This window comes from Pseudopodoces humilis, chromosome 1 (assembly GCF_049639895.1).
Source record: "Pseudopodoces humilis isolate 2021_Gansu_Grassland_sample_001 chromosome 1, ASM4963989v1, whole genome shotgun sequence".
Classification (NCBI taxonomy): domain Eukaryota; kingdom Metazoa; phylum Chordata; class Aves; order Passeriformes; family Paridae; genus Pseudopodoces; species Pseudopodoces humilis.
Genome location: NC_142200.1, coordinates 22,854,296 through 22,875,361, shown reverse-complemented (window position 1 = coordinate 22,875,361; position 21,066 = coordinate 22,854,296). Strand labels below are relative to the sequence as shown.

Sequence of the window (21,066 nt, the reverse complement as noted above, 5' to 3'; positions counted from 1 at the left end):
AGACAGCTTGAAACCCTAAGGTTTAAAAACCTCTTGTTTTCTATTAGAACCTACAATATTCTACTTTCCTGCTTGTTTCATTCAGAGACCTTTTCACAGAATCACAGAATGTATAAGGTTGGAAGGGAGCACATCCGGCCCAACCTCTCTTCTCTGGGCCATCCCAGAGCACACGGCACAGGATTGCATCCAGACAGTTCTTGAATATCTCCAGTGAGGGAGACTCCACAAACCCTTTATTTTTAAACAATCATGATGCAGTTTAATATGCATTAAAGAGTATTTTTAAGACCCTACAAGATTGACTAATTTTGTGGTTTGTTTGGGGTTTTTTTTCTGATTTCATGGGGAGAGAGCTCATATTACTGTTATTAAGAATCTGTTAGCTAAAATATAGCAGAGTAAACCTTTAGTCATAAGCAAATTAATATATCTTTCTAAGGCAAATACCAGCAACAGACAGCATAGGCAAAACCAGCTATTAACAAGCAGCTTGTATGACAATCTGTCTTGGGTTGCAATGCAAGATGTAACCAAAGATGTATTCTATTACCAGCTGTTAAAAACAGGTATGGCAGTGTTCTTTATCTCTTCCACGACCCATCCTCCCTCCAGGGGGAAATCTTCTGTTAATGGGCCACTGAGTCTCACTGCATGACTGATAAAATCACATCATCCCATTGTGAGATGCTCCACCCAGGGGGAGGAACCAATCATTCCTACCTGGATATCTTTGGAGAGACTGGGAATGCCACAGCAACCTTTCTCCACTGGATTCCCAGAGGAGAGACTGGACCCATCTACATCACTGGACCTTCAGAGGAAAGATGCGCTCTTCTACAGCATCATTGCTTCAACAGAACCACATCTGTCACTCCAGGACTGCAGCCACCACTTAAATCAGACTGCTGCCAACACCCTGACCAGCAGGGAGTTAGGTTGTATTCTGACTCTGTCGGTGGGTTGGGTTTTTTTGTTCATTTTCTTTTTTGTACTGCTGCATTTTTATTTTAATTTCCTTAGTAAAGAACGGTTATTCCTATTCCCATATCTTTCCCTGAGAGTGCCTCGATTTCAAGATTATGATATTTGAAAGGTGGGGAGGTGGTTTACAGTTTTATTTATTTCACCACTGGTCTGTAAGTGTGACACCTTTTGGACCAAGAAATTAGGAGAAGAGAAGAGCCATGTAGAAGACAAGTAGGACAATAATACAGGATTTTTTAAAACCAAACCAGTTTAATTTATCCTAGGGTCACCTCCTCGGCATGTAAGGAGACACCTCTTCACCTTGCTGCCAGGAGAAGCAGACAGCTGGCTACAGGGGAAGGCCTTCTATTCCCGGGCTCTGCCTGTGACCTGGAAGTGTATGTGGTTCTTCATCCAGACAACTCACATCACCTCATCAAACTTGCAGCTGCCAGGCCATGGGCTCAGGACCTTCCCTCCCAAGCCTGCAAGGTGAAGGGTGTTTAGTGCTGATGCTCCAGCTTCCAAGCACTGTAGCAAACACCCTCTCAACACTTGGTGACAACCAAGACTGATGCTTCCCCATAGCCTCAGGCTTAGCCATGTTTAGGCAACACCATGGACCTCTCCAGAGGCAAAGATGATAGGCAGAAGATAACAACCACCCCAAATTGCCCACCATTAATAAAGATGTACTTATTAGCTGTTTGGCAGTTTGTCACCAGCCACAGAAGCCATATTGTCCTCCCCATTTAATACAAGACATATTCATATAATTATAGAATCATTAAGGTTGGAAAAGACTTCCAAGATCATTAAGTCAAACCTTTGACTGAACATTGTTTTGTCAACCAAACCATAGCACTAAGTGCCACATTCAGTCACTTTCTTGAATGCATCCTGGAATGGCGACTCAACCAGCTCCCTAGGAAGCCCATTCCAATGCTTAACAGCCCTTACAGTGAAAAAATTCTTCCTGATATCCAACCTCAACCTCCCTCAGCACAGCCTGAGGCAATATCCTCTCATTCTGTCACTTGTTACCCAGGAGAAAAGACCAACCCCCACCTGGATACATCCTCCTTTCAGGTAAGGAGCATTAAGATCCCCTCTGAGCCTCATTTTCTCCAGGTTAAATACCCCTGGCTCCCTCAGACACTCTTTGAAGGACTTGTGCTCCAGACCCTTCCCCAGCTCCACTGCTCTTCTCTGGACACACTCCAGCCCCTCAATGTCCTTCCTGTACTGAGGGGCCCAGAACTGGACACAGCACTCGAGCTGTGGCCTCAGCAGTGCCAGTACAGGGGGACAATCCCTGCCCTGCTCCTGCTGGCCACACTATTGCTGAGCCAGGCCAGGATGCCACTGGCCTTCTTGGCCACCTGGGCACATGGTGGCTCATGTTCAGCCACTGTCATTGAATCATAGAATATGCTGAGCAGAAATCATCAGGATCATGAAGTCCAACTCCTGTCCCTGCCCAGGACACCCCAAGAATCACACCGAGTGCCTGAGAGCATAGCCTAAACAATTCTCTAACTCTGTCAGGCTTGGTGCTGTGACCGCTTCCCTGAGGAGCCTGTTTCAATGTTCAATCACCCTCAGGGTCAAGAACCAGAATTTCTCTGATGTGCACCCTAAACCTCCCAACTCAGCTTCATGCTGTTCCCTTGGGTCCTGCCCCTGGTCACGAGAGTGAAGAGATCAGTCCTACCCCCTCTGTCTCCCCTTATGAGGATGTTGAGGTCTCCCTTAAGTCTCCTCCAGGCTGAGCAAATCAGCCTCAGCCACTCTTAATAAGGGTTCTCCTACAGACCCTTCACCATCCTCATGGCCTTCCTTTGGACATTCTCTAACAGTTTAATGTCTATTTTATGTTTTGGTGCCCAAAACTGCACACAACATTCAAGGTGAGGCCTTCCCAGTACAGAGCAGAGTGGGACAATCCCCTCCCTTGCCTGGCTGGTGATGCTGTGACTCCCTGGACAGGATTGGCCCTCTTGGCTGCCAGGGCACTGCTGACTCATATTCAACTTGCTACAGACCAGGACCCCAGGTCTTTTCTGTGGCACTGCTCTCCAGCCTCTCATTCCTCAGTCTGTCCTTACATGTAGCCTTACCCCATCCCATGTGCAGAATCTGGCACTTGTCCTTGTTAAAATACATACAGCTGATGACTGCCCATCTCTCTAGTTAAGGTCCCTCTGCAGGGTCTCCCTGACCTCAAGGGAGTTGACAGCTCCTCCCAGTTTGGTGTCCTCTGTAAACTTGCTTAGTACTTCTTTGAATACTGTGTCCAAGTTGGTAATGAAGATGCTGAAGAGAACTGGGCTGAGTGGGGCCCTGCAGAACCCCACTAGTGACAGGTCCCCAGCCTGGTGTCATCCTGTTCACTGTAACCCTTTGTGCCCAACCCCTCAGCCAGTTGCTCACCCATCTCATGAGGTGTTTGTCCAGCTGTGTGCTGGACATTTTGTCCAGAAGCACCTTGAGGGAGATAGTATTGAAAGTTTTGCTGAAGTCCAAAAAGTCTTTCCTAGATCAGCTAGGTGGATTACCCTGTTACAGAAGGACAGGTTTAACAAGCAGAACTTTCTCCTCATGAAGCCGTGCTGGCTGAAACTGAAGACTGTGTTGTCCTCCAGGTGTTTTTCAATACCTCCCAGAATAATCTTCTCCATGATTTTACCAGAACTAAAGTGAGACTGACAGGTCTGTATTTTTCAGGGTTCTCCTTCTTGCCCTTCTTGAAAATCAGGACAGTGTTCACCAGCTTCCAGTCAGCTGGGACCTCTACACATTCCCAGTTCAAAAATCAAGAGAGATTTTGCAATGACACCAGCTTGTAGACTGAGGGTTCTTGGATGAATCCCACAAGGCCCTATAGATTTGTAGGGATCCATCTGGAGCAGCACAAGTTCAGACTCAGCTGGGATTTGATCATTCTCACAGCCATGGTCCTCCAGCTCACGGCACTGAGACCCCCTTGGTCCATCATCTCTGCTGAAGACAGAGGCAAAGAATGCATTAAACACCTCTGCCTTGTCCATGTCCCTGTTTGTGAGGTGCCCATCTTCATCCTGTAACAGGCTGATGTTATTTCTATGCTGCCTTTTGCCATTAATGTATTTGAAAAAAACTTTTTACTGTCTCCCACATTTCTGGCCAGCTTCAACTCCAGCTGATCTTTAGCTGCATGAATTTTTTCCCTACAGTGGCAAGCTGCATCTATGTATTCTTCCACCTCACCTTGCTTCCACTGGTCACACACCTTCCTTTTCTTGCCTTAGACCCAAGAGAAGACCCCTGTTCAGCCAAGCCAGCCTTCTGCCTCGTCTGCTCGGCTTCTGACACTGGAGAATTGCTGCTCCTGTGCCCTTAGGAGGTGATGTTTAAAAAGTGACCAGCACTACAGAAACATTTCCCCGAGGAAAACTTTCTGACTAGTTCCCTGAGCAGCCTGAAGTCTGCTCTCCTCATGTCCAGAGCTGAGGTTTACCTGCACTGTTCTTCCTGTCAGCAAAGTTTTTAAACTCAATCATTTTGTGGTCTCTGTGGCTAAGATGGCACCAGTCACCACATCACTCACAAGATCCACTCTGTTGACAAGCAGCAGATCAAGGTGAGTGTCTTTCTGAGTCAGCTCCCTTAGGACCTGTTCCATAAAATTGTTATCCAGGTCTTTTAGGAATTTACTGTCCCAGATTGTAGCAGTTGTGTGATGTTCCCAGTCAGTTTCTGGCAGGTTGAACTTCCCCATAAGGACAAGAGCAGTTGGTTTGGAAGTCCCTTAGTTCTTCAGGGAATAATTTGTTGACATCATTATCCTGCCTGGCAGGTCTATAGTAGACTCCCACAATGACGTCCATATCAACTGTTTGTTTTCCCCTAGATAGTTATTCAGTCTCTGCTGTGCCATTGCCAACTGTGAGCTCCATACATTCCAGCCCTTCCATTACATATAGTGCCAACCCCTACCTCTTCTGCTAAGTCTAACCCTCCCAAAGAGCCTGTAACCATCCAACCATGTCAACCTACACTCCTAGGTCTTTTATGACAAGTCACTTTGCAGCCACTCTTCCTCAAGCCTACAGTACTATGTGGGGTTATTGTGACCCAGGTGAAGGATCCAACACTTGGTCTTGCTGAATCTCAGACCCCTGGCTTTGACCCATCAACCATTCTTCAGTCTCACACCATAGAGGAGCTAGAACTGAAATTCACTGCTAGGAGTAGATAAGGGGATACTTCTGCCCATGTCAGTCCCCTCTTTCTTAATCAAGACCTCATCTCCTTTGTTTTCCTTGCAAAAATTGTCAGCTCTTGGCCTATAAGCACATACCCCAAAAACCTGAGGCCTCCCTTCTCTTTTCCACCTCTCTCTGCTGCTAATTCTCTGAAGAGCCCCATTTCAGGGAATCTACAATTCTTTTAGCACTCTGGTAGATTTATTTTTGTGCATAATGGTATTTTTTTATTATACTGCCTAAGTCACCTTGCTTGGACTCAACAAGTTGAAGTCCATAGAGGGAAAAGTTTAGACCTATGGCACAGCCCATGTCTGCAAGCTGAGATCTGAAGGCTGCTCCTGGACACTAGCATAGTTTTATTACTCTTACCTGTTTGGGGTTTTTGTTGTTATTTTTCTTAGCTTACTCATGAAATTACAATAGTTATTTGCCTTAAGGTGAGTGTTCAGCTATCAGTCTGCCCGCAGAACTACTGAACAGGTCAAGAGACTTCTGAAGTATTAGTTATACAGCAGTAACTCCAGAACAGTATTTTCATCAAGAAAAATCTGGGTGCAAAACATAGCCTGTTAAGTCTCAATTCAGTCTCATTTATTCTGATATTCCATGACCACACCATGGGAACAACAGTGCCACAGCAGCATCAGCATGTTCTTTTGATGAGTCATTCCTACATGTTCCAAAACCCTCAAACCTTCCTTGTAAGAATCACTCAGTAATAGTCACAATATTTTGTGGCAATAAACATGCACCAGAAGTCAATGAGGCAAAGAAAGCAGATACTGAATTACTTGATGAGGAAACAGTGTAGTAATTATGGTTCTCTCTGACATTTAACACTGATGAAGGCACTCTATCAGAGAAATAAAAGGATTTATATAGGCAGAAAAATCAGAATGTAAAGTGAGAAGTTAAGCCAATAGTTACATTGATGCAACCCATCACACAAACATTTTTCCTTCAGCACAGAGAAGTTTCAAAAAACACTTGTTTATGGTGTTTTGGAGACTGTCCCAGCTAAATTTTAAAAGTTGCATCAGGTCTGAAAGCACCCCTAAAAGGAACACTATCAGCTTGATGATGTTAGATTATCTGTACAGACACAATAATACAGGCATATTTGATCAAACTTTCTCCTGAAGAGTAGCGTACAACTCTCAGCATAGAGTTGTTGCTTTGATAAACATACAGGACAAGATCTATATTTCAAAGGGAAAGATTTTACTCAGTTCTTGCTCTGGGAAGATGGATGCTTTGTTGCACAAATACCTTTTCACTGGTGTCAGTTAAATAGATCATTTTGTCACCCTACTTGTTTGGTGGGTGAGAATTAAATCAGGAACTACTTGTAACAACTCAGTCCATACAAATCCATGGAAACCTGTATCCAATGTGCTGAGGGAACTGGCTGATGTAATTTCAAGGCTACTCTCCATGATATTCGGAAAGCCACAGATATCAAGGATCCCAAACGACTGGAGGCCTAAACCCCCACTTATTTATATAGTTTTAGAAAAAGCCAAAATAACATGGAGAAGATCTCTGAGCCTATTTCTTACATTCAGGAATTTCCTGTATTTCAGCTTGCACACACTGCCTTTTGTCCTTGCACTAGGCACCACTAGAGAAGAGTCTGGCTCTGCTGACTCTATTGTCCCCTTCAGCTGCTTATATACCTTGACAAGATTCCCCCCAGGCTTTTCTTCCCCAGCCTAAACAATCCCAGCTTTCATCCTCTCCTGGTTATTTCAGACTTCAATCCTATTATTCCCTGGCCTCTTTTGGATACCCTGTAGTACATCCATGTCTTCTCATACTGGGAGCTCAGCACTGTACATGCCATTCAGACGTCTCTCACTGGCCCAGGGTGGAGGGGCAAGACCATATCCCTCCCCCTTGCTGTCAACACCCTGCCTGATGCAGCCCAAGAAGCTCTGAGTTTTTGAGGCCATGAGGGCGCTCTGCTGGCTCATGCTCATCTTCGTGTCCACCAGGACCCCCAGGGCCCTTTCTGCCACAATGCTTTCCAGCCAGTTGGCCTGGTGCCTGGGTTTTTCATTCCTCCAGGTACAAGACTTTGGATTGCCCCACACTGAACTCCATGAGGTTCCTGTTAGACCATTTCTCCATATTAAGGTTCTTCTGAATAGCAGCACAACCCTCTGATGCAAAAACAACTCTGCCACTGTTAGGTTTGTAACAGTGTAAGGATCCTGCATTGAGAGGGTGCACCAGTAAAAACAAGCTTTCAGCTTGGCTTCATGTCACTGATTACAGCACTTTGAACACAGGGTTCAGCCAGCTCTCAACACACCTGCTCACCATCTGCTTCACACAGTCCATAATTCATTGCTTTGGGAAGAAGTTATGGAGGACAGTCTCAAAAGCCTTGATAAAGGCAAGATTAACAATATCCACCACTCTCCCCTTATCCATGGAGCCAGTCATCTACAGCTCAGTACTGTAGAAGGCTATCCAGTTGTCAGACATGCTTTTCCTCCCACAAGTCCATTCTGACTACTACTAATCACCTTCTTGTTCATTTTGGAAATAGTTTCCAGGACTATTTGCTCCACTACCTTCCCAGACACCAAGGGAACAGTCTTGTTCCCCTGTATCTTCTTGTCTATCTTGAGGATAGGAAGGACACTTGCTTTTCTCCAGCCCTCAGGAATCCTGTCCAGTGCCAAACCCTTTCATACAATTAACAGCTTCACAAAGACATCAGGTAGCTCCTTCACCAGTCATGGGTGCATCCCATAAAACTGTGTATGGTGCACTATTTTAAGCATTTCTTACCTTGAGATTTCTCATCTAAGGGTTGGTCTTCATTGCTTTAGCGTTTCCCACAGGGTCAGGGGCCTACAATCCCAAAGGGCGGCTTCCCAGTAGACACCAAGGCAAAGAAGACATGGAGTACCTCAGCCTTCTCCATGTACTTTGTCACATGGATTCTGGTCCTGCTTAGCAGCAGGCCCACACTTCCTCTGATCTTCCTTTTGCAGCTGGTATATCTGTGGAAGACCTGTTCCCTTCTAAATCCCCTGCCCAAGCTCAGCTACAGGCGGCTTTGTTTTGCCTTCCTTAACCCCATCCCTAGGCATCTGCACAGGATCTCGGCCCCCTCATAGGATACCTGTACTGGCAGCTTTCCATACAGATATTTTCATGGTGGTGCATGGCAGGAAAATTATAGGCAGTGGGGCATGACTTGAAACAAGAGGTTCAGCCAAGATAAGGAAGAAATCCCCCCATCCCATGCACATTCCAGGTGTTTTTATCTCTGTCCTGTTCACCCACAGAGTTCCTGCATGTTGATCAGGAAAGGCAGCAGTCAGCAGAGATGTGCAACACTGCTCAGATGCACATTACCACTTGATCAGCAATGCAAACCAAGTTCCAGAGCAACTGCTGTACTAGAGCGAGCATTGAGACACTCAGAACTTGTACCTGCCCCCTGAACAGGATGCTCAGGCATTTGCATTTTCACTAACCTGTAACACTAAAGAACAGACTGACAATGTTTAATAGGCCATTTTTTATTGAGAGTTAAGATCACGTTTCCCCACAGTGCGCAGAACGCACAATGAAAACAAAATACAGAAGATCACTTTAGTAAATACACACTGGTTAAGCAATGCTACCTTTTTTGGCAAAGTGCTGTATTTTGTCTGTTTTCAGCTTGTGTTAAACTATTAAAAATAAGAGCCACACATTCTTCCATATCAAAAGGACTGCTACAAATAGAGAAGTGGCTCTGGAGAGAAGCTGCCATATATGCATAGACTGATGTACAGTATTAATCCCAACTGAAATGTCCCTTTTGAATCTTCAAGTTTGCTGTGTAGAAGGCACAGTTTAAAATGCAAGTCTGTCCATTGACCAACACATATGAAAATACAATTTCAGCAAGATTCAGGAATATCAATCAGTATGAGACAGTGCAAGGCCTCCACTTTTACAAGAAAAAACACACACTTTAATACAATTCAAAAAACCATATAAAAAGCCACACAGCTCACTATTAAAACAGAAAACCAAAACAACTCTAATTGCCCAATAGCTCCAGGCACAAAACAGGGCTAGACCAACATAAATATGTAAAACAAATTAACAAAAAGCCATTGATGTAGTACTATCTCACACAATAATATGGTTTCCAATATTACAAATTGAGAAGCACAGCTTTGTGCAACAAAATAGTTTATATCCTGAAAGATATAGGTTTTCATCACCAGAAAGTCATCTAGTAATGCAGTATAAAAAGATCAGTATCTCCCAATTCTAGGAGCAGTCTAAAGTTGCATTTACTTGCCTACTGAGAAGAATAGACCAAGGCTCTCATTTTAATGGCTGGGAGCCTTATACTCTCAGCTCTATCTCCCCATTAGGAGTGAAGGGATTACTTACTCCTTCCAACACAGGGAGGTGGAGACTCCATCTTCCTTCATTACACTTTAAGAAAATTAAAGCTGAAGGAAAGTAGTTACTTTTATATAAAGAAAAGTAATACAGGAAAGCAAAGAATTTTCCTGAGCTAGAAAGTTGGCAGCAAGGATAAGGAAGTTTAAGCTAGACAAAAAGTTGGAGTGATAAAGGTAGATAATCTGAGGCAAGTAAGAGTACTTGTGAACAGGTAAGAGACTGGTGAAACTACAGCTATTTGCAGATAAACCAAAGTATTTGGACCACATGAGAATTGTTGTGCAGACATGGGAACATACTGCTAAAAGAGCAGTAACAAAATATCTCTTTTGAAAACTCATAATGCCACCAATTCTGTTTTCTTTCAGTGTCCATGTGAATTAAATTTGTCAAGAAAAAACAAAATCCAAAAACTAGTGTATCCAGGAAAGCACCTCTTGCTTTTATATATTTAATTATTTTCAACATCCCTTTGTGACAATCCTAATTCCAGTAAAGCAGCACATCTGCAGTGAAATATAGTTTATAATTGCTGTTCTCTGTATGCTAAGCAGGTCTCACAAATTCCAACTGCAGAACACACAACAGTACCACTACATCAAGGTCAATTAAATTGTTGGGGTTTTACTTCAGTGAAATTGAAGCATTTGGCTAAATTTAAATACTTCATAGGTCTGGAACAATTCACATTATTGACCTTGCTTTATTTCAAAGACTCCTCACATGACTCCTTATACCAACTTCTGTGTAAGGACTACTGGAAGACACAGCTGAGTGTAATGTTAACATTGTAATGCCCTAAGCACTAAACACAAGGGAAAACAGCAAGTCACATTAAACACTGGCAGAAAATGAAGATAAACTTACTTTTATTCCCCCCCGCTTCTTTCAGTGCAGATTTCTGCTTCCTTATTTCCATAGCCATTTAATCCACTTCCCAGATTGATCTGTCAGGGTTCAGCATACCACTGGCTGCTGTGTAACAGCTTTTGTTAACAGGTGAACTTCACCTGTAGTTGTAGTTGGCAGTGCCTGACAACTTCCAAAACATCTCGCACAGTGTTATTAAGAAAACTACTTGATAGCTTTAAATGGCTTTTCTTTCCTTTTGGCCCATGGAATTGCTATCCAGTCCTTCTGCCTCCAACGGGCTAGGAGAACAACCATGGTGGATGGATCAATTTCTATACACTGTGTTATTGCTGCGTTTAGCTCAGCATCCACTTCTCCTTGCCTCACACTGCCCTGCATTTGCAGTCCCCATTAACTTGGATTTCATTTTCATAGAGAGAAAGAGAAAATTAGGAGAACTTCAAATAAAATCTTCCTTCTAGCTACTTCTGAGCTACTCTCAATCTGTAAATATGAGACTATCTAATAGTAATTTGTAGCTCAGAAATAGCTGTCTATCAGCCTGACTTCTTTGAAGAGCAGTCAGCTACTGATGGGATTAAAAGAACAGTCAATCCACCATCTTTTTCCTTTAACTAGACTAGAGTTTAAATGAGATAGGGCAATAGATGAGATAGGGGAAATACATGCTTCAAAGACAGAAATGGAGAAACTCAAACTTTACCTAGTAAAACCCAGTTCAGTTCTCTGTGTTGTACATCTGCATGTTACCCAAAGGGTCACACTTCTTCCCACTCCACTGTGAGGTACTACATCTGTAACACCAGTGCCATATTGTACTGCAACAATATTGGTGAGACGTTTAACCCTCTTTCCACATCCATATCAAGTACCCAGCACACCTACACAGACCCCACTAACTCAAGGAAGTTCTAGGAGTTTAGCTGAGATGTCCTTCCTGAAACAGGTCAGCGCAGCTATGTAATATCCACTGGCAGCTATAGTATTTCCTTGTTAGAAAGTAATCATATATACTGAATACAGACAGATACACAAGCTGTCAAGTACTGGTCATTAAAGCACATCACTAACCTCAAATTTTCTAACTCCATTTTGATTAATGCAAAATGTAACTGATTTCCATCTCAGTTAAGTTTCTTTAAAATACCAACTAAGAACCCATCTATACATCATAGTTTATAAAACAGCACACAAACTATCGTACTGATAGGCTTCCAAGACATTGATATTTAACATCAACATTTAGAACTTGATGCAAGATGTTTGGAGATTTATGTGTATTTTGAAAATAATGCAACACTAGTTACGATTGTGTTTGAGGGATTGACGATCAGCTTCAGATTGACCACACTTACCTACACATGAAAACAAGAGCAACCTAAGAAACAATTAGACCATAGATTAAAACCACAAGAACCATCAGTAATTGAACTGACGCTGGCAAGGCTGGTGAACAAACAGTCCATTGTGCTTGATTTGCCGAGAGTGGCAATCCCTGGTAAGGTTTTGGCGACGGAGGCTGTTTCTGTTGAGAGAGTGTCTTTCATTATGTTCTTTTATCCAGTGGGTAGGACGAAAGCTCTTGTTTTTTTCCAGAAAAGTTGAACTAGTAGCAAGAGCCGTGACATAGCAGTGAACACGCTGTCCCGTTTCATTTCGGGCCTCCAGTCTAGAAATATAACAAGTAGGTATCAGTCACCATGGAGGTGCATTGGAAAGACAAGCAAAATAAAGGATAGAACATGGACATCAACATCCAGCATTTCAAAAGGGTACCCTTATTCTACTGGACAGAGATTTGGGCTGAGGTGAGGTCAAGCCACTTACCACACTGGTAAGTAATGTGTAGTGCTGCTAAATGACTTTCTGTGTGAGGGCCGCACAACAGCCTTAGGACTTACGGTGTCTTACTCTACTGTGCTCTTTCTTCCCCACACCACCTCCCTAAGCCCAAGATGCAGCACAGATCAGAAATATGTGGCAATGTGTGTCACACTGCTCCAGTTTTAGAAGATTTGAGAGTTATCCACTAGGCAAAGTTTGTTTTAAAATCATCTTGAACATCTATGGTTCAGCCTGAAAACAGAAGCATACTAACGAAAGTGCGTTTCAATTGTCAGACACACAAGTAAATCCAAACAATGTTCATGCAGAGGAATAGAAAGGTAGACCAATTGTGACACACATGAAAAACAACTTAGAAGGATTGTTCCTCAACCAGGCCCCTAAACTTCATGAGCAGTGAGTCAGCAGTTTTGGCAAACCCTTGCTCCATCATGCACTAGTGAAAAACAAACCAGCAGCCTATGCAAGCAGCGACTGACATATTGAAAAAGGACTTCCCTACTTGACAGAACAATCACTGGCATTTCCTGAAACTTCCAAAGTAAAGTTAAAAATAACCTAGCCATTTTAAAAGCAAAGCAAAACCCTAATCTGAATTCTAGAGCTGGTGTGAGACCAGTGGCAGCAGAGTTTCTTGCCTTCTCTCTCCCCGCTCAGGGCCCAACAACCAGCTGTCAACTGGTCAGTGGTGCCCAGAAAAGATGTTTGCAAGACCAGGCATGAGCAAGAGGTCTCTTGGAAAGTGTCTTTCAACACTAGAATGACATTATGATAAAGTCTCTTCTGGAAGAGCTTAACTTGCAATTATTGTATGATGTCTGTAGACTAAGTCAGGTCTGCCACACCCATGGTATGCCCTCTGTAGCCTTACTCTGGGGGGCTGCAGGTGCCTGACACAAAGTAAGCTCTTCTGCCTCCTCCCACTCCACACTGGAGGGAAATATTCCTTGTTATCAAGGGAATACTCCCTCCCTTCTACTTTTTTCTTATTTTAAAAATACTAATCTTGCTTTTGGATCCTTGGGTAGCTTGATATGTCTGACTGAAGACTAGAGACTACAGAACAGTCATATGTGACATGCTGGTCTTCCCCTGCTTATTCACTGGATATTGTCCTAAACCTAGTACTTGAAATATCAAGCAAAAAATAAGTTAATAACAAGCACAAATCAATTCACAGTGCCTTGTAAATACATTCTTTGCAGATGACACCAGTTTAATTTACATGAGGGTACCTGCAAATATGGAACTACTGTTTTCTATGTGGAGTGATCCCTTAGTACATCCAACAGTGCTGGGGGGCTGGAGCAGTGCTGGAGGTGGAACTGCAAGTGAAGCCTTTCTGAGGAAAGCTATTAAGGAGCCAGGAAGCCACACCACAGTTATTGCAACCTGTATTTCCTAAGTATACCCTTAGCTAGCAAAGGGCAGCGACTGTTAATACAAACTGCTGTGGTTTTGTTATGGAAGAATATGACTAATCTGACAAATAGGGAAGTTTATACAACATCCTTTTGCTTTGAAAGGAATTTAAAATGAAAAAAGAGATTTCCTCCACAAAAGGAGAGAAACTGGTTTAAACTTGCAGGCTGATGATATCTATGCTTGCCCCTCTCCTCATCAAATACCCTTCCAGCAATGGTTTGCAAACCAACACTCTTCTATTTACCATCATAAAGTGATACTGGGATAGCAGAGGTGGTTTGAATTAGCTAAATGGCCACATACTCTTCCAAAATGCAGCATTTTGGTACCTTAGGTGCATTTGGTAGGCTTGCACTAGTGAGCTCCATGCACTGAGAGAACAGGGTTGATGAGTCTCCATCATATTGTCAAAATGGTATCTTAGAGGGGCTGTGTCTTAAACCAGACCATCACTACATACATTTGCTGCTGTGCTTCCAGTGTCTATTTTGCTAGAAAGCAGAAGCGTCCTGTTCATTGTGCTACAGAACCACATCTCGCAAGAAACATTAAAGGCTTCAGACCCCCAACCCAATTATTTCAGTAATTTTTCTGCACTTAGCATTTTGGTTTGTTAAAGCAGATGTAGTTAGGCTTGATCAAGTAATCATTTGGCACAAAGGTTAGTCCTAAAACCAGTATTGCTTTGGCAGACAAGGCTCTAGAGGAAGCAGTGTTGCTAGCAGCCTGATCAAACAAAAAGCACTGTTCCAAAACAGTAGTACTTACTGTGCCAGTGTGCCTTAAGCAGCTTTTCTTGGCCCTACAATATTAAATGGCCAACCATTAAACCACTAGAGACTTCATAATAGCTTTCAAAACGTACAGTATCAGTGTAACCAATGTTCCCAAATTCTGCAGTCTACTTCAGGTTTAGACTTTAGTTTCATCCCAGCTGTCACACAAAATACCCTGTACAAGAGCCTAGATGCTCTGACAAAGCAACAGCACAGAGTTCAGTGTAAAGAAACTTACACACACCAGCTGAAGAGCACACCTCTAGCTTCCCCACACATTAAAGCAGCTTAACTGTACTGTACAACACAAGACATGATTCTTCTCTGGATGAATTTACATCAGTATTCCCAGTTCAAGTGACTGAAAAGTCAGTCTCTAACTTCGAATATTACTATTCATTGCAAATTCTTATTATAGATAAAGTGGCTTTCTGACTTTAGCTAGGGCATGACTAGCAGCCTACAGTACTCGTGCAGATTCCTTCAGACCCTCATTTTAAAGATGTTGTCTGCTCAGTTTCCCCCAATTTGACTGAAGCTAGACCACTGATGCTTAACATCATTAACTGTCCTCCCCAAATAATTATACAAATCCCACTCCAAGATCAATAGTAGCTGTACTATACTTCAGCATTATACAGCAGCATGTCATCTCGAAGTCAACTCTTTCTTTGAACTAAAACCTTAAATATGTCAAGGGGCTGATCAGACAAGTCAATAGGCATCTACCTACAGCGACTCAACCGCTATACTAATTTCTTTCTGTAAATCAAAGCTTAGTATACTGTGTTTTTTTTCTTTAGTTTTATTGTTTCTAACTTAAGAACAAGATGGTATGGAAAGCCAGACTTTCTTACTAACTGGGATTCACAGAACATCCAATTATTTCAAAACCAATGAACATGGGCAAGCATGGGGCCATAATGGCAAATATTCTATTTGCATAAAGCCATGTATACCATACTGGTATAGCTATATGCACCAACACCAAAGAATGTCAGTGCATGGCAAACGTACCTCCACAATAAACCCACAAGAATAGATTTTTAGGACCCAAAACCAAAAAGCACTTCTTACTTTGCTAAAAGTAGAAGATTGCAGCACAGGTTTTCACATTGAGGGGACTAAATTTTGTGTAATCTTTCTGTTTGCTTTTGCTCCATAAGCCACCTGTGGGTAAATTTAATCCTGTCCTTATCTATCACTAGGTTGAGGAATGAAAAAAATAAAACAAAGATGCCTCCCACCTAAACCCCAAGCCACTTCCCTGTCAGGATAATTAAAGTTCTATGTTTCACCTCACAAGATGACTGAAAGAGTACTGACTAGCAGTTATGGAAAAAACACATAGCTGTGAAGGGGGCAAAGTGCTTTCATATCTACGTTACTGGCTATACAGTTAACTGCCACCAGTTTACACAGGACTGGAACATGCTCTGCAAGGGAGTAATAAAGAGCCATAAATATTCACTGTAGTGCCAAGCTGTGTACCCAACTGACCACCTTGTATAATATTTTTGTAAGCAGGGAGGCACCTGACCACTCTACACACCTTTGTGGTATTCATGCTTTATTTACATCCCCTAAAATAACCTGGAAAATTCAGTATTAAGTGTCTAAGCTGATTCAAGTAGAAACCAGATATTTTCAGAACCAGAGCTCCTTGACAAGAGAATTCAGACGTACCTGGGACTACCTGGGCTGTGAAACTCCTCATCCCCACATCTGGTCTCATTAAGGCTGTGGCAGGTATTGTGGACAGCATACACAGACATGCTGGGATGCTCTATTAAGAGGTTCTCCATCGGACTGGTCTCCACTTTGATAGTGGTTAATCCACCTGCAGTAAAACACGGGGGAGGGGTAATAAACCAGCTCTCCTCCATAGGACATGACTCAAACTGGATGAAGCAAGACTCGTTGGCCTCTGGCAAGTGTTCCAAGGGAGACGATAAACAAGAGAAGACAGGCGAGCTGTCCGTGGCTGGTGCTTCAACAATGTCTGCTTCCTCCACAGAACAATTAGTGCAAGTGTCTGCTGTAGGGGACAATTCACCAGTGGAGATGAACCCATGGATGTTGGTGATCGCAGGAGGTCGAAAACAACACAGTTGCATGTAGCCAGAAATGGGATATGAAAAAAAAAAAACAAAGGGAAAAAAAAAGAAAAAAAGAAGAAAAAAAGCACCCTGTTAGCACAAGTTTTTACTTTTTAAAAGCAGGGAAGGGGAAAAGGGAGCTCCCAGGCAAGCCATGTTAGACACGTCAAACAAGTGTTATCGTTAAAGCTATACAATTGTGAAATAAGTCAAATACATTTTATTTGTACAAGTGGTTCTGATGAAGCCTGTGTCAGGCTTATAAACCTGACATAATTTTTCTCACCAATTTACACAAAATGTAACATTTGTTTGGAAGACACCCTACACTCTAATCCCACACTGGTTTTGCTGAGATGAATTTTCTCAAAGCTACTGGTTTGCTCACGTGGAAGTAAGACAAGCAAGAGCCAGAGCAAGACAAAAGCAAAATTTATGTCTGACAGACATCTTACCTATAAAGTCAACCAGAATCCACTCGTCATCTTCTTTCTCAGTGAACTCTGGCTCTTGGCTGGACAAGCTATCAATCTCTCCCATGAGCATGTTATTTAACCTCTGGAACATTACTAAGGCAGGAACAAGACTTTGGCTGGTAGGTCTTTATATCCAAGGTTCAAGGCACAGCTCACACTACTAGCAGAGTGGCATAGACTTGAGATTAAAGTGCATAGATGCTCTATCAGCTTAGGTACAGGACATGCAAAAGCATGACTTGTAAACAGTTTATGTGAAACCTGTAAAAAATGATGACAAAGATCTTAATGACAAAACCACAGGTAACATCCCTAGAGAAACAAATTAAAAGCCCCTTGTTACCAGAGGTACCAGTGAAATTTTTCCCCAGAGAGGAGAGACAGCTTCACTGGCATTCACCATCCCCTCCCAGCTAGATACATAAAAAACACCCAATCCTAGGTCTGTCCTGGAGCTGATTGCCTTCATCTTAGACCTCCTCCCCAAGAAAAGGTGTGTTCAGCTGTCAGTCCCACCTTCTCCTAAGGGAGGAGAGGATTCTTGTACAGGACTCTTGTGTTTATGCTCCCCCAGCTCCCTCCCTGTCTTCCTCCATGTCAGAGAGACACCAAGGGCAAGGGCAAGTTTTCTGCTCCAGACAAGTCCTCTCCTCCGCTGACAGAGGAGCTCCTGTGAGGGTTCCCAGGGAGGCCCAAAGCAGTGTTTCTTGTCCATTCCATCACACACATTTCAGGGCCGCTGACTACAAGTTAACACAGTAGCAAGGCACATCCTGTCTTCAGGTTCAAAGTACACCACAGAGTTACCCCAGTGAGATAATTTTCACAGCAACCACCCAAGTAAGCCCAAGGAACACGGAAAAGTATCAGATATGTTTAACTAAACCCAGTGCTTATTTCTCAATTCATTCCCCATAATCTACACATAATTGGTCACCATAAGCCTGACCTCTGCATCTGGCAGTTAAAATGAAAAATCCCATTAGTACTATGAAGCTGAATGTTTAAACACCTCAGATCACCACATTTACAGCCTTTGATATTTATGTACGAGCCAATAAGTAGAAGCCATTAAAGCAGGTGAAAAAGTAAAGACTATGGGGAAAATATTCACTAACTTAACTACAACTTATTTTTGCCCACCTCAATATTTGAATCATCAAAGCAGGTCAGAATTATTACAGATTAAATACCTGCTTGATATTAAATAGGAAAGAATACATCCATATAAGACAGTATGAGTGCCTGCATTCAGAAAGGGAGCAAGACACATGACAGTACACAAATCCAGATATTAAAAGATACAATCCATACAGGGTATTATTTATAAATAGGCCAGTATACCCTAGAACTCTCAGGCACTAGAGAGTCGTTTGGGCTTCTTGTGTCATCTTATCCCAGGAAACCAGACCTCATCACCCACTTGTACAAGGTAAGGACAAACACTTGCTCCATGCAGCACTGCTCCTGGACACATTTATGCAGCTTCCTCCTTATTCAGACACACAGGATAGGAGCAGAATTTAAAGTAGTCTTCAGGAGCAATATGAAAAGGTACAGTGAAACTCAAGAAGTTATGCACTCTAGCTCCTCAAGAGAAACAACTGACTTCAGGAAAACACAAGACTAGAACCAAGAGGCTCAGCTGCAATAGTGATACAGGTCTATTTTTAAGGACCAGACTTGAAAATGAAATATCAGGTCTCTCCTAAAGAGAGCTACAAAAATAATCAGAAGTCTAAAGAAAATCAACAAAATTTTCAAAACAGAAAAGCTTAATAGAGGGAAGGAAAAACTTATAACAGTAGTCAAACATGTGAAGAGGCAAACATTTATTGCCGTCTTTTATATCCAGAGCAAGCAGAAGTGGCTTTAAATTGCAGCAAAGTTCAACTTCCAGTGTTACTAGTAGGAAACTTCTAACCATTAAGGTTGCTAAGCCCTCGGTGGGTTACCTAAGGAAATGCCAAATGCCTACAGTGTTCCTAAATACCTTCTTGAGAAGTTTGAGTGCTTCAATTATAGGCAGTGCTTACTATGGATGAGGAAATAAACTCTAAGTGAAAGCTTGAAGTCTTTAGTTTTCCAGTTACTTTCCACATCCTTCCTTAACTCTCTCCTGGCACAAGGCCTATGAAAAAATGAGTCTGTTCTTTCTTTAGGCTAAGTAGTAAGCCGTTGAGTGGCTGCTGGTCAACATTGGCTTTCCCTATACTCCCACACACGTGTGTTACCTCCTTCCTAGATCAAGCCCGGAGGTACTTTCAGTCAGAGGCTAGTTTTTTGTTCTGTGCACAGAGTGGAGCAAGACTAGAGCTCACACTCCTCTATCAAGACATCACAGCAACACAGAAGAATTAACCTCTAACAAGTAAAAGAGAGATCACTGTTCCTGAGAATGTGAGTTAAACAAACCTCAGCTTTTGACCCACAAGTTACTTTCTGTAGATCAAAAGCAGTTTGTCCTATTTTTCCCTTCCCCCACCCCAAGGAGGATCCAAAAAACCATCTGAATCATTTTGTCCTGGTTTCATCTCCAGCTGGGCTTAAAACCACAGCACATTTAGAAAGTGGTTGATGCTTTGACATCCTTTTGGACAAGCGCCTTTAAAAAGACCACACTTGTGTGCTATTGTGCAAGTCAGACAGCAAAAGAGAAGTTAGGGTGTTATCAAGGGCCATCGTCCAGGGAGGAAAACAGGACAGAGACCGAGGGAGGTTTTCGAGTTCTCAGACAGGAACTGTCAGCTGCAGGAAAACACAAGCCTGGGAACAACTGACTCAGCTACAGTAATGATTAAGAGGCTGTTATAGATAACACATCCAATGAATGTCAACAACACAGTATCGCTACAATAAAAAAGAGAGTATTTTTTTTTTGTTTTTTTGTTTTGGTTTCTAACCAAGCAAAGGAGATGGGGTATGTGCTAAGCAAAAAGAACACACAACCAGAAAAAGCCACCTCCCAATGCCAGCGCAGTCCTGTGTTAGAAGCAGCCGAGCCGCCGGTCCCCCGCGCCCTCAGCTCCGCAGCCACCGCCAGGAGGCTCCCCACAGCCGCGTCCAGCGACCCGCCGGAGCCCGCAGCAGCTGCGCACATCCCCGGCTAGGCTCCCGAGGCCGGCCGGAGGGGGACGGACGAGACCCCCGGCTGCTCCACAGCCTCCCGGCCAAAAGCCGCCGGCCTCGGCGCCTTCCCAGCGGAAGCTTTCCCCGGGAAAACGGGGACTCCGCCGCTTCTGCTGCCGCTTCTCCACCGCTCAGACCGCGGGAGACCATCGCACCCGGGACACCAGCAGCGCGCTCGGTGCCCGCAGTTCCCCGCAAAGCGAACTCACCCAGACCGCGGCCACCGCAGCCCCGCGCCCGCGCCACCTCCGCGGAGCCCTTTGTTGTCAGGGCCCGGCGCAGCTGACGGACCGGCCGCCGGCCACGCCCCTCCGCCCCTCCACCAATGGGCGCTGCCGCCGCCTGTCGCTAACGCACGTGACGGGCGGGCGGGGAGCAGAGGGGGCGGGGCGGAGGTGTCGGGCCCCGCCCCTCTCCCCGCCCTCGCCGCTGCGGGTCGGGCCGGCCGGGGGACGGAGATGGCGGCGTCCCAAAGCCCTGCCATGGACAGGGACACCGCCGGCAGACTAGGTCCAGCCTGGTACAGACTAGGTACAGCCCCGTCCAGCCTGGCCCTGAGCACTTCCAGGGATGGAGCAGCCACAGCTTCTCTGGGAAACCTCTCCCAGTGCCTCACCACCCTCACGGTGAAAAACTTCATGGTCTCCCTGGAGCTTTCTCATGGCTAAACAATCCCAACTCTCTCAGTCCTTCACAGGAGAGGTGCTCCATCCCTCCAGTCATCTTGGTGTCACTCCTCTGAACTTGCTTCAACAGGTCACAGAATCACAACGTGGCTCAGGTTGGGAGGGAGCACAGT

General features: G+C 43.9%; 1 protein-coding gene across 2 annotated transcripts; it reads right to left on the bottom strand.

Moving 5' to 3' along the window:
- Positions 1–8,755: 8,755 nt before the first annotated feature.
- On the bottom strand, positions 8,756–20,599 carry TP53INP1 (tumor protein p53 inducible nuclear protein 1). 2 transcript variants are annotated; one of them, XM_005517011.3, is made up of 4 exons: positions 20,477–20,599; positions 17,118–17,399; positions 16,250–16,601; positions 8,756–12,186 (listed from the first exon to the last, which is right to left on the bottom strand). In XM_005517011.3, the coding sequence occupies exons 2-4, from the start codon at positions 17,227–17,229 to the stop codon at positions 11,937–11,939; spliced, it is 714 nt and encodes a 237-aa protein (XP_005517068.1). In that variant the 5' UTR covers positions 17,230–17,399; positions 20,477–20,599; the 3' UTR covers positions 8,756–11,936. The 2 variants fall into 2 exon arrangements, with proteins under 2 accessions (XP_005517068.1, XP_087917719.1); XM_088061593.1 differs by having other exon boundaries at positions 16,250–16,598.
- Positions 20,600–21,066: the final 467 nt, after the last annotated feature.